At 39.6% G+C, this 14108-nt stretch overlaps 1 protein-coding gene across 1 annotated transcript in view; it reads left to right on the top strand.

The window, feature by feature from the left end:
* The window catches only part of aig1 (androgen induced 1), a 29156-nt gene extending 20607 nt beyond the window's left edge, over positions 1 to 8549 (top strand). The window contains exons 4-6 of the mRNA XM_006793513.3: positions 3179 to 3294; positions 3596 to 3762; positions 7951 to 8549. Of these exons, the coding sequence (XP_006793576.1) occupies positions 3179 to 3294; positions 3596 to 3762; positions 7951 to 7970 (303 nt within the window). The 3' untranslated portion in view covers positions 7971 to 8549. The remainder of the gene's footprint in view (positions 1 to 3178; positions 3295 to 3595; positions 3763 to 7950) is intronic.
* The last annotated feature ends 5559 nt before the right edge of the window (positions 8550 to 14108 follow it).

Raw genomic sequence — 14108 nt, 5'->3', positions numbered from 1 at the left:
TATGTCACTTGTTTGTAGCCTGTGTAGCTTTCAGGGACTTTAGAAATTATGCATATTGGCTGCATTATTATATAATCATTTGGTGTTATGCAAGCGTCTGATTAAAGCCTGGCAAGCCACAAAAGTCATGCTACCGTTGATGATTGATGGAAACATTACCACTTACTGATTTCCTTGCTGTTTTTTCTTTTTAGATTCATTCGTTTATTTGTAAGGTGGTTGTTTTGAAATGTATATATGAACTGTAAAAAGGACAAAAAATCCAGCAGCAGCCATCACTTAGCTCTGTCTGCTCTTCAGTCTGGCTGTAAAGCCACAAGATCAGCTAATCAGGCTGGGAAAAACAAAAGTGATGCTAATCAGTGTGGGCCACTCCACTTATTGATCTGATAAAGATTGTTTTCTGTAAATGATGCAGTGTTGTTACTTACTGGCATGTATGCTACATACACATCCTGTCTCTCAGACAATGAGAAGTTTAATACTGAACACTGAAATTCTGCTGTAATCTGAAGGTCACTTATTGTTTTCCTTTGTCGAAATGTATATACTGATTTATTTGAGACATTTGCAGCTCAGAAGGTAGAGCAGAGGGCTAAACTACAAAAAACTCAGCTGATCATTCTGTCTTAGCTGAAGCAACTTAAGAAGTTATCAACTTCCTCTGTTAAACCAATCTTTCCGCTTCAGGTTCTCACATAAAAATGGCATTTCATATGATTGTTTCTGCACTAAATGATCCCACCTACAAAGCCAAAGATGCTGTCAAATGTTGATGATAAAATGGTGAACTTAAAAAAAGAAGAAGCTGGACTTGTTGTGGCCTTCTCTTGAACTTTATTCCAGGAAAAAAAAAACCTGCATCAGTGATGATCAAGGAGAGGAAAGAGCTGAACCAGGAAGTGAACATTTTGTACATCTGTGTCTTAAACCTGATTACAGATATGAAGAGATGCATGACGAACGTGGTGCGCATTAGCATTCGTAACTTCTGGCCCACGCAGGCATGTGAATATAAAGAGGAAACCATAAATGGCAGAAATTATTTACATTTTAAGGCTACTTATCTTTAACCATATGGTTCCTTCATAATTTACTGCTTATCTGAACTTTATGCTAAGGTGGCACCTGAAAGTGTTCAGTTTCTGTCACTGCAGCGACTTTTCTCACACACCAGCAGAGATCATCTCCTACAATGAACCTGCTGAGATACGCTGAGTCACTCGCACAGGAGCCGCTAATCTGTTACTTTGTTGAGTAAAGCGTGGATACTGTTGCATAATTGTGTAGTTAATTGATTGAATTACAGTTTTGTTGTCTTTTGCGCCTCTGTTACAGCTGTTTCTTCAGTTTGTGGCTGGGTACTCCATTTTTAGCTGTTCACATTGATGCAGGCATTTATCATTTATGAATTTCCTTATAAAGAATTCTTATAGGATAAACTTGAATTAAATGCACCAGCGTGTACAGCCACTGTAGCCCACAGCATCGTACAAACGGCATCACTCCCAGCTGTCCGTCTGGGAACATCATCCCATTGTAACATAACAAATCCGACTAGCTCAACTGCTGGAGACTAAAAGGCTCAACTGTTTGACTCTTCTCAGGTTAGGCGCGCACACACACACACACACACACACACACACACACACACACACACACACACACACACACACACACCCACCGATCGACAGCTGTGCTCCTTTGAGAGCAAGTGAAGTAAGAGGTTTAAACTCTACTGAGACAATTATGCTTGATTTTTGGTTTGTAGGCATGTGTGTGAGTGCCCCCTGCTGGATAGTAGTGCACACTAGTGGACTTTAATAGTGGGATGAAATGATTGAATTACTGATGTTTGGTGGATTATGAATAAGACAGATGTTACAAGCATGCAGGAAGTGTGTGTTTGTGCGTGTGCAAACAGCTGTGAGTGTATCACATTAATGACAATTCTCATGTGTTTTTGTGAGAAATGGCTTCAGAGAAAATAGCACCACATGTCGTGACCTCCATTAAATGACACTTTTGTGTTTAGATGGATAACTCTGGTGCCTGAACACAAACACAAACAAACAAACAAATACACACACACACACACACACACACACACACACACACACACACACACACACACACACACACACACATTCTGTATTTAGAGATGAATGAATAATTAAAAACAGACCAAACCAGTGACAATTGGGGTTACATGTAATGTAAAAAGAGTACAGGGATCTTATTTTATTTCTTTTATTCCAGTTTTTCTGGACTTCTGGGACTGCAGAAATGAATCAATTGAAGAAAATTAAATGCTGGTGGATAGTGTATTATTTCCTTGTTTGTTTTGCTGGTTGGATGAAGGAATACAGAGCAGAATAGAGTCATGGCTCTGTCTTCATGATTGAGATTTTTTCCAATAATGGTGATGACAATAATAATAAAGTGTTAGCTGTTTATAGCTTGGATACTTTCATGTGCAGTACCACAAATGGCCACTAGGTGGTTGTCTCTAAATAAAGGAACTTAAGCTTCAATCAAAAAGCGTTTTAAAATCCTTTCGTTTTTTCTTATCCACGTCATTATGACTTCAACATTATCAAGCTGGTAAAAAAATTTAAATTACAGTACAAACAAAAAATAATAATAAAGTAATTTTCAATTAAACAAACTTTTAGGATATCATCTCAGTCTCAAAAATCTTCAGTCTCACCAATCTACTCCAGCCATGTTAATTATCATGCTAGTGTTTCCGTGGCCTTCAGCACCCCAAGGTTAAAACTAAGCCGTAACTTTCTTGTCCTGTAAAGATTGTAAGATTTGTGAACTTTTTTTCCTGATGTTTTGTGTAACTGTCACTTTTTGAAACTGGAAGTCTTTCGTTTAGTAATATAAAATAATCTTTGAAAAGGAAAGCACTTCTTTTTCAAAGATTTAATTAGTTTCAGCAGTCACTTTACCATCTTTCGATTTAAGTCTGCGCTGAGCCTTGTCCATGATGTAGCTGCAATGAATATTGGGTAGGTACAATATGCCAAAAATGGCAATTAGTTCCCTAATTCCCATTTTTGCTTTTGTCGGTTTTGGGTAGTTCAAGAGAAACCTCTCAATGAATACCAGAATGATGTTTACTGTTTTGAAGCTATCCTTACCTTCATCTGTTCCCCTCTCTTTCGCTCAGCACACCACTGTTCTTCCCTTCATCATCATCGAGATGCGGACCACCCACCATCGGTATCCCAGCAGGTTGTGGGGTCTGGTGGCGGTGTGCTGCTTCGGTGTGGGATATATCCTCTGGTAATGAATGTTTACTCTTCTCAGCAGTCAATAAATGCCGCGTACACCACACGTCCTAAATAAGTAACAAGTGAAGTGCCTTGACATTTAGCAGTATGGGAGAATTAAAGGTGCAGTATGTAATCAAACAACAATTCCATATGTTTAGCTTTGCGGTGATATCTACTGATTTTATTATGCCACAGAATACAGTAATAGTCAGTGTAGCATCCAGTCTACCCCTAGTTCAACTTAAGCCAAAGGACTACAGTATAGTAACTGATGTGTGAAATAAAGCCCATCAATATCTCTGCCTGCTCAGGACATGTTGGGTGCACCAGGTGACGGGCGTGTGGGTGTACCCGGTGCTGGAGCGCATCGCACCCGTAGCTCGAGTCGCCTTCTTCAGTGCAATGATGGCAGTAATTGGTGTCTTCTATGTCCTCGGAGAAATCCTCAACAGCTACATCTGGGAGAAACCACACACAGGTATACACACGCGCACACAGACACACACACACACATGTGCATTTATATCTTGTGGGGACATCTGATTGACATAATGCTTTCCATAGCCACTTACCCTAACTCTAAGCATCAAAAATGAATGCCTAATGCTGACCCTAAACCTACCATAACCATAACCCAATTGTAACCCTGACACTAAAACCACATTTTGAGTCTCAAAAATCCCTTCAAACTCGTGGGGACTGTGAGTTTGGTCCCCACAAGGGCTGTTGGTCCCCACAAGTATAGTAAACTTCCAACTTCCAACACTTGCGCACACACACACATCAGCTGTCACACATTGCGGCTAAATTCTCACGTCGCAAAATATCTTTTTGACGTAATAAGAAATAATAAGAAATTATTTTGTTATTTTCAAGTTGAATAAAATGTGATTCAGAACCAATATCAAACGTTGTAAAATAACGGTCACTAGATACAAGCTTCTCAGAGACGACAGAGTCAAGATCAGGCTCCAAGCAGAGATCTGAAAACACACAAGGACAGACGCTTAAGAGCGGAAAACCTTTTTATTGTTGCCGTAAGACAGAACCTGCAACTCCGTAGCTGCACGCTTCTCTTTAGCAATAAAACAAGTGTCATTTTCACTCATCATTGCTGTAAGTGATTCTTTCCATTCTCTACAGTGCATCCGTAAGGATTCAGCGCACTTCACTTGGTCCACATTTGACTGTGTTACAGCCCTAATCCAAAATGGGTTAAATTTATTTTTTACCTCAAAGTTCTACACACAGTACCCCATAATGACAAAATGTAAAAAGTTACCTTGAAATTCTTGCAAATTTATTTAAACACAAACAAAACTAGGTGCCGTTTATCACCTGGTGAAGCATGGTAGAGGCTCCATGATGCTGTGGGAAAGTTTGTCATCATGAAGAACTGGGAGGCTAGTTGGGGTCGAGGGGACAGGTAAATAGAGCAAAAAGAAAGACATCCTTGATGGTAACCTGCTCCTGAGCACTCTGGACTTTGGACTGGGGCGAAAATTCATCTTCCAACAACAACTCTATAAGCACATGACCAAAATAAGGAAGGAGTGGCTTCAGGATCCTCTCTGAGTGCCGTTGTGCGCCCCAGCCAGAGCCCAGACTTGAACCAACACACCCCATCCAACCTGGTGGAGCTTGTGAGGTTCTGCAAGGAAGTATGAGAGAAACGTCCCGTAAATACAGTGGGGCAAAAAAGTATTTAGTCAGCCACTGATTGTGCAAGTTCCCCCACTTAAAATGATGACAGAGGTCAGTAATTTGCACCAGAGGTACACTTCAACTGTGAGAGACAGAATGTGAAAAAAAAATCCATGAATTCACATGGTAGGATTTGTAAAGAATTTATTCGTAAATCAGGGTGGAAAATAAGTATTTGGTCACCTCAAACAAGGAAAATCCCTGGCTCTCACAGACCTGTAACGTCTTCTGTAAGAAGCTTTTCTGTCCCCCACTCGTTACCTGTATGAATGGCACCTGTTTGACCTCATCATCTGTATAAAAGACACCTGTCCACAGCCTCAACCAGTCAGACTCCAAACTCCGCCATGGCCAAGACCAAAGAGCTTTCGAAGGACACCAGGAAAAGAATTGTAGACCTGCACCAGACTGGGAAGAGTGAATCTACAATAGGCAAGCAGCTTGGTGTGAAAAAATCAACTGTGGGAGCAATCATCAGAAAATGGAAGACATACAAGACCACTGATAATCTCCCTCGATCTGGGGCTCCACGCAAGATCTCATCCCGTGGGGTCAAAATGATCATGAGAACGGTGAGCAAAGATCCCAGAACCACACGAGGGGACCTGGTGAATGACCTGCAGAGAGCTGGGACCAAAGTAACAAAGGTCACCATCAGTAACACACTACAACGGCAGGGAATCAAATCCCGCAGTGCCAGACGTGTTCCGCTGCTGAAGCCAGTGCATGTCCAGGCCCGTCTGAAGTTTGCCAGAGAGCACATGGATGATACAGCAGAGGATTGGGAGAATGTCATGTGGTCAGATGAAACCAAAGTAGAACTTTTTGGTATAAACTCAACCCGTCGTGTTTGGAGGAAGAAGAATACTGAGTTGCATCCCAAGAACACCATACCTACTGTGAAGCATGGGGGTGGAAACATCATGCTATGGGGCTGTTTTTCTGCCAAGGGGACAGGACGACTGATCCGTGTTAAGGACAGAATGAATGGGGCCAAGTATCGTGAGATTTTGAGCCAAAACCTCCTTCCATCAGTGAGAACTTTGAAGATGAAACGAGGCTGGGTCTTCCAACATGACAATGATCCAAAACACACCGCCCGGGCAACAAAGGAGTGGCTCCGTAAGAAGCATTTGAAAGTCCTGGAGTGGCCTAGCCAGTCTCCAGACCTCAACCCCATAGAAAATCTGTGGCGGGAGTTGAAAGTCCGTGTTGCTCGGCGACAGCCCCAAAACATCACTGCTCTTGAGAAGATCTGCATGGAGGAATGGGCCAAAATACCAGCTACTGTGTGTGCAAACCTGGTAAAGACCTATAGTAAACGTTTGACCTCTGTTATTGCCAACAAAGGTTATGTTACAAAGTATTGAGTTGTATTTTTGTTATTGACCAAATACTTATTTTTCACCCCGATTTACGAATAAATTCTTTACAAATCCTACTATGTGAATTCATGGATTTTTTTTTCACATTCTGTCTCTCACAGTTGAAGTGTACCTCTGGTGCAAATTACTGACCTCTGTCATCATTTTAAGTGGGGGAACTTGCACAATCGGTGGCTGACTAAATACTTTTTTGCCCCACTGTATGTGTTCCAAGCTTTTAGCATCATATTTAAAAAGAGCATGCTTCAACAAAGTATTAAGCAAAGACTATGAATACTTATGTGTATGTTATGTTTTTGTTTTTAATACATTTGCAAAAACTTGAGGTGTTATGTGCATAATTTAAAGTTGAATATGAAGGCTGTAACATAACAAAATATGGAACAAGTGAAGTGCTGTGAATACTTTCCAGATGCACTGAAAGTGCAAAAACTATGCAACAAATACACAGAATTTTACAAAAAAGTTAATGTTTTGACAACTAAAATGCGAGTCACAGTCTGTGTCTATGACCTGGTTCATTATCCTCTTAGTTTATCTGAAGCTCAGTTGTGGTGTTTAGTATTTAAAAGGTTAGTTTTGAGTCCCCCTAGCTTTGGACTCTAAATCCAAACAGCAGTGGACAGATTTGCTTGCTTTCACCACCAACACTGCTGGCTTAGCGGCATGCCTGGTCTGTGGGTGGACCTGAGTCAAAATTATATTGAAAGTGTCCTGATAACTGATCCGAAGCAATTTCCTAGAAACCTGTGCAATTTTTTCTGTCAACGCCTCTGTTTCGATCAGTATATCAAAAGTCTTGTCTGGCCTCACTGTGCGCAGATTAGAAATGCAAAGGTCAAACCAGTTCTTCCAAATAATGCAATCGAACATCTTATCCATATCCTCATTTCCTCCTGATTAGATTATTGCAACTCATTGTAAACATGCCTCAGTGATGCAGCAGTTTCCTGTCTACAGTTAGTAGAAAACAGCAGAAATAACGCTCACAAGCACTCGACTCCAGCCCTCGCAGAATTACTCTGGCTTCCCATCCGCTACAGAATCCAATTTAAAATTTCACTGATTACTTTAAAATCACTACATGTCGCCCCTGAGTCCCTCAGATCAGACAATCAATTCCTGTTGTAGATTCCGGGTCTGGGCTGGAATCTGGCTGCTTTTTGCCGTTTTGGCCCAAACTGTGGAACAATTTTCCTCTTCCGATCAGCACAATCAGTTCTCCTCAGTAAATAAACAAAACAAAATGTGTAGGCTGGCTTTTGTTTAATGTTTTAGATTAATTTTGTTCAAGCCTCACATTTACTCATTTCATGTACTTTGTAATGTTTTAATACTGCTATTTATTGTGGAGCACCTTGTGAGTGCTTTGCTATAGAAATGAAGCTTGTCACTGTTATTTTTGTAGTATTTTCAAAGCTATTCTGTTTTATTTATTATTAAATTAGGTCACTTCGTTTGATTAATTTGCACAAAAACATGTGTGTTCACAGCGTGCCTATACATGAGCATTTGTAACATAAAGGTCACCTGCCATCTTTTCACTAAATCTGGCCCCTTTTGTCTCTGTCTCAAAGAAAAGGTCAAAGGTGAGTGATCTTCAGAATCGTTTCAGAGGACTTCTCCTGCCCCGCGCTCCCAGGACAGCACCAGAACACAAACAAGCGACTTCTCTGGACGTGGAAAAGACGTGTACTTTTTGAACTCTATCATAACATTACGCAGTAAAAAGAAGAAGACAGATGCATCATCGATTAAATGTAAATAAGGAAGAAAAAAAGGTAATGAATGAGAGCTCATCTTTTTGTTTGCTTTCTTTCGTTTCCTCAGAAGCGAAAGCTAAGCATCCATCCTGCAGATCGAGGACAAAACATGGACGAAATATGCACATACATACATCTTCATAAAACATAGGACATAAACTCTGACATACGGTAAACACATGTATGTAACACATGTATGCAGGGAAAGGAAACACATTAATGGGACTTGTTTTTCTGGAATGAGCACATTCAAGTGAACAAATTTCTTTATTAGCTCTTCATAATGATTGAAAACCAGTGCTGTGTTGAAGATTATTATTATTATTATTAGTACTATTCATCCTGCGCTCTCACTACATGTGTGAAAGAAACTAGAGGTCGGTAAATTATCAATAAAGTCTGATTTAAAAATATTTTCTTTCTTCATGCGAATCCAGAGTTGCACTCGATGCTGCAAAAAACCAAAAGATATTAATAGCAAGTCACAAGACAGGAAATACAGCCACACTTTACATGATGACCTGCCTGATTGATGCTGTTGGAGGCCACTGATAATAATCAGGACAGCTGTAATATGGCGTTTACAGGTATGTCAAATGGTGACAAAGGGGGCAACAGAAAGTAGCTTTTTCCGGGCAGTTATATTGAAGTAGTGGATCTGACAGAGTAGTTAGTGCTGTCTGCTCAGCTGTGATGCTTAGACTTGTTTACCATACTCTGTCTTTTTTAGTGTGCCAATCAGATTTATGTCAGTACTACCGAATACTATAGACCAGAGTCCATCTGATTTGGAGTAAGAAACACAGCAAGACCATGTCACGGGAGACGAGGCTTTCTGCAACAACATCAGCAAAGCTGGCGACACATCTAATCAAAGAAACACCTGGAAAAAAAAGGTGTCTGAAAGCTGAATATTGTACTTGAGACTGAAAGACAAATTCATCAAAGGTCCTCCAATGTGTGTACTTCACTACATCTGTCGCCAACAGAGATGGGCAGTTATCCAATTACCTTTTTTAAGTAATGAGTAAAGTAAGGGATTACTATTGCAAAAAAGGTAATTAGATTACTGTTACTTTCCCGTAAGCACGCTGCGTTACTGCGTTACGAAACCGTGATTTCGTTTGCGAGAGTGTTTTATGACAATGACATAAACAAGTGCGATGTTCGTGACAACAGCTGTGTGCAGATCAAAAATGGATAATATATGGAGTGCAGGAGAGAGTACGAGCGTGCAGCGTTTAAAGCGTGGAAGTACTGACCTTACTTTGAGTTTGATTCCGTAAAAGTGACAAAAACATTAGCGACCGCTGTTCACTGCGTGGGAAGAAAACTTCTTTTTACAGCGAAAAAAAACCCAAAACACAAAAAACGATTTTATTTAAATGCTGGAATGTGCAGAAGATAGGTTTAAATGATAAACTAATTTCTTCCAGTCAGAGAATGTTGCATATAATTTAACGTTTGCTTGATGCATAAAGTTAAAAGATTAAAACTAATAAAACAAGTTTTAAAAAGAGACTTTTCCATTTGATTACATTTTATATGATGGATTATGCAGAAAAAGTAGAACTGGGCTGAAAGATCTATTGCTTTATTACCTATTCAGGTTGTGTATCATGTTTTTAAAAAGTAACTAAGTAACTAATTACTTTTGAAAATAAGTAATCAGTAGTTATTTACTGATTACTTTTTTCAAGTAACTCGACCAACACTGATATAAGAAGTTGAACCCATGGATGATGGTGAGATTCATCGACATCTTCTTCAATAAATTAGGTAGTTTGATAGGAAATAACGTTTATTTTGAATTTGATATAAGATAAGATAAGATAAAACTTTATTAATCCCTCGGGTGGGTTCCTCTGGGAAATTTGGTTTCCAAAAAAGCACAGCACCGACAGAAGTTACAGAGTTACAGAATATTATATATCTCTATATATATCTCTCTATATATATCTCTATATCTATCTATCTATATATATATATACACATACACATATATATATCTATATATATATATATACATACACATATATACACATATATACACATATATAAATACAAAGACATGTATAGATAAAATATACAAAGGGGATAAATAGAATAAATAGGAATAAAAATAAAAATACAAGTGAATTGCACATTTCAAGTATGGAGTCTATTCTATTGCACCGTTGACTATTAACAAAAAGTGTTGCACAAAAGGTAATTGCACAGTGAAGTGAAGAGGCACTACAGCTTAGTTGTTCCCCCCTCCTTTGTCCTCCTGTTTCCCTTCCCTCTCCCCTCCAGAGAGGAGTTAAACAGTCTGATGGCGTGTGGGACAAAGGAGTTTTTAAGTCTGTTGGTTCTTGTCTTTGGGAGAAGCAACCTGTCACTGAACAGACTCTTCTGGTTGTTTATGGCCGTGTGCAGAGGATGCCCAGCATTGTCCATAATGTCCAGCAGTTTCTTTAGTGTCCTTTTCTCTGCCACTGACACCAGAGTGTCCAGCTTCATGCCAACCACAGAGCCAGCCAGAGTCCTTCTTTGCTGTGCTACTCCCCTAGCACACCACAGCATAGAAAAGTACTCCAGCAACCACCGACTGGTAAAACATCCTCAGGAGCTTCCTGCAGATGTTAAAAGACCTCAGCCTCCTGAGGAAGTACAGTCGGCTTTGGGCTTTTTTGTACAGGTGCTCTGTGTTGCATGACCAGTCCAGTTTGTTGTCCACCCACAGCCCGAGGTACTTGTACTTGTTGACCACCTCCACCTCCTCCCCCTCTATCTGAACCAGCAGTGGACCTGCTCTGGACCTCCCAAAGTCCACAACCAGTTCCTTAGTCTTTGAGGTGTTGAGTTGCAGGTGGTTTGTGTGACTCCATGCGACAAAGTTCCTCACCAGACTTCTGTACAACTCTTCCTGATTATCCCAGATACACCCCATATCTGCAACATATCAGATTCACTGTCATTTAAGATTCAAGCCACACCCCCTTTTTCACTTTATGTGCCTTTTCTGCAAAAATGAATGATAAATTTCTCCTACTGTGTCACTTAACACTTTTTTTTAAATTGAGTCACAAGGTTTTGGTCGAACTGACCTTCAATTGGTACAAAGCAGTGTTCATATAATCACTCACACACCAGGTAGAATTTCAGTCATCCAATTAGAGAATAATAATCAGATAATGAGACTAATAAAAACATCGGTTTAGTCATAAAACCTTCATAAGGCCTCTAAAACCAAGAATAGAAATATAAATTCATCCTTAATTACACCCACACACATTACAAGACGGTAACAGTCTACACACTACTCTACACACTACTTTATACTTTATAAAGTCTGTAATATTTGGCCTCGGTGTCCATGCTGGTCGCACACACAAGCAGAGATGGGTTAAAGCAGTGAGCAAAGAAAGAAAGAATTCACCGCGCCCGAGTTTTCCAGCTCTCTGTCACAATGGAAACTTCAAGCAACAATAGGACACGGTGTGAATGACACTCATGACACCCCGTTAGCTGTAAATTGCCAAGGCCTCCTCTGAATAAACCAGAACAAAATAAATCGAGATCTGTCGCCCAGATGTGCGAGGCTGAAAGCAAATATGTCAAGAATGAAAGAAGGAACCGAAGCAGTTGGACCCACAATGAAAGAGGAACTAATTAAATAAGGAGACGAAAATAAAACTGATGTGTGCAGAAAATTACCAAAGCAGAAAAAAATAATAAAGAGGGAACAAACAGAAAATAAGTAATGCGGTGGGTTTCTCAATGTTGGACAGATGTGACAAAGAAAACAGACATGCAGGAAGGATGAAAGAGAAGTTAGGACCATAAAGTAAATACATGCAGACTGATTGAAACATATTTGACTTAAAAGAATTTGCAAAACAAAGCACAGGCAGAAGCTAAGATGCCTCCCCCTCTGCGCTGAGCAGAAAGGTGGAGCACGACCCTTTTAGTTCGATTTCTTTAGACTGCAAAGGTTAAAATTGTGAACCCACAAAACACATCAATGCAACACTTCCTGTCAGCAGCTAAGCTCCCCCCGCATCTGCTTCCTCCTTGAACACAAACACACCTCTTCTCTTGTGACAGTAATATAATAAAAACACCTTTACACATCTCGTATTACACAGCTTTTTCCTTTTTTTGGTGTTCTCCAGTGTGTGTGTGTGTAGAAGTGTGGTTGTGTGAGACTCCTCTCGCTGTCGTTTTGGAAAGGAGAGTTTGACACAACACACGCTGTTCATTAGCGCCTCGCAGCCAACCCTGCACTGCTCTGTGTGTGTGTGTGTGTGCGCTGTCTCTTCATTAACACATCACCTCCTCCACTCTGAGGTGACACATTAAAACATTCTCGAATATTCTGCTCTGCATGTATTAGCATATATTTACATGCTAACGAGAAGAGAGGAGCTGGACTGAGGCACGTGTTTCACGTGAATACAAAGAACTGTGTATCTGATATATCTGATGTATCTGTGAGCTCAGTGTCCTCAGGAAAACGGGTTCATGAGAAAACCTACGCGGCTTTAAATTCTCAGCTGCTTCTTGTGATGATTTTAGTAAACAAAAAATATTGTGGGAACATGTGCATGTATTTTACAAGTTTGTAATAAAAGGAACGAAAAAGTGGAAGTGGAAAATTAAAAAAAAACCCTGTATGATAGAAGAGATAGTAAGGGGGAATGAAGGGGAAAGTGAACAAGGTCATAAAAGGAAGTGGAAAACCGCTGAAGTAAATTAACTGGTGAGAAACTGCTAACACAAGAAAGAAAAAGGAAGAAGGCAGTTTAAAACATCACACCATCTAAGATCACAGACTATAAATGGAAGACAAAACGTGAACGTGCCAGAAACCTGTACTCTTTCTAACGACCAGCAGGAGGCGACACCAACATTTGCACAAAATGAGATCCTATAGAACAGCCATTTGGAATTTAACAAACTTTAGTTGTGACTCTTGATGAAAACTTCATTCTCCATTAACAGCTTTAATTTTCTAATGACAAGCTCAGCAATAAAAACAGGTGAGAAGAGGAGTGATAATGGCACATAAGTATTTTCAAATCCCACTGCTGTGTTTCATTAGTTCAATTTCATTCTAAAAATTAAATATTTAAGTCAATTTTAAGCTGAAATACAGAAAGTATTGGGATTAGTTCCCATATCAGTATCCCAACTGATATGGGAACTAATCCCAATGGATTTGATCCTGTAGAAGACTGAAAGCATTTTATTCACCCTATAAAAGGCATCGTATCACAGAAGTGTATCCTACAGGATTCATCTGTAGGTCAGCAGCAAAGCTTCTAAAGGTGTAACTTCATTCATATAAATATATATAAATATAAATACAGTTTTTTGTGCAGCGTAGCCTACCTGGATTACGTGTAGGAGGGAAAAATGAAGCCAATGTGGAAGTGTGGCGATACCTGTGAATGCAAAAAACAAAAACAAAACTTCCAGTCCTGTAGGAGTCTGTGGAAAAACAGCTTTCTGACTTCACCCCCGTAAATGCTTTCCTGCTGAGTTTATTGGCTCAGTCACTCATTTTTAGTCATATAGACTAAAAAAAATTAAAGCTGTTTAGAAAATGATACTTGTGTTTTAAAATGAAGGATTGGCGGTAGTATCAAAATGATATACTCATTGGCTAACGAGATGTCAGTAATTAGACAATTAGCGTCCAGTTTAACAATCAGGGCCTCCTTTGTCACGTCTAAGAAATCTTAAAGTTTCAAAACAGCACATCAGAAAGCCATGTGTAGAAGTATATGGGGGAAAAAACTAACCAACAAACAAAACTAGAAAAATTGAAAAAGTGACTTAATCCCCACAGACTCCAATGTTAAAATGTCCAGACCTGCAGGAGTAATAAATCTAATAAATACAGCCTGACACAAAATAGTTATTGTCTGTAGAGCTAATTTCACTGTTGATGCCAAGTGAGAACGTTTTTTTATTATTAAAGCTTA

This window comes from Neolamprologus brichardi, chromosome 15, assembly GCF_056152115.1.
Source record: "Neolamprologus brichardi isolate AB-2024 chromosome 15, ASM5615211v1, whole genome shotgun sequence".
Lineage (NCBI taxonomy): Eukaryota > Metazoa > Chordata > Actinopteri > Cichliformes > Cichlidae > Neolamprologus > Neolamprologus brichardi.
This window is presented reverse-complemented; position numbering and strand designations above follow the sequence as displayed.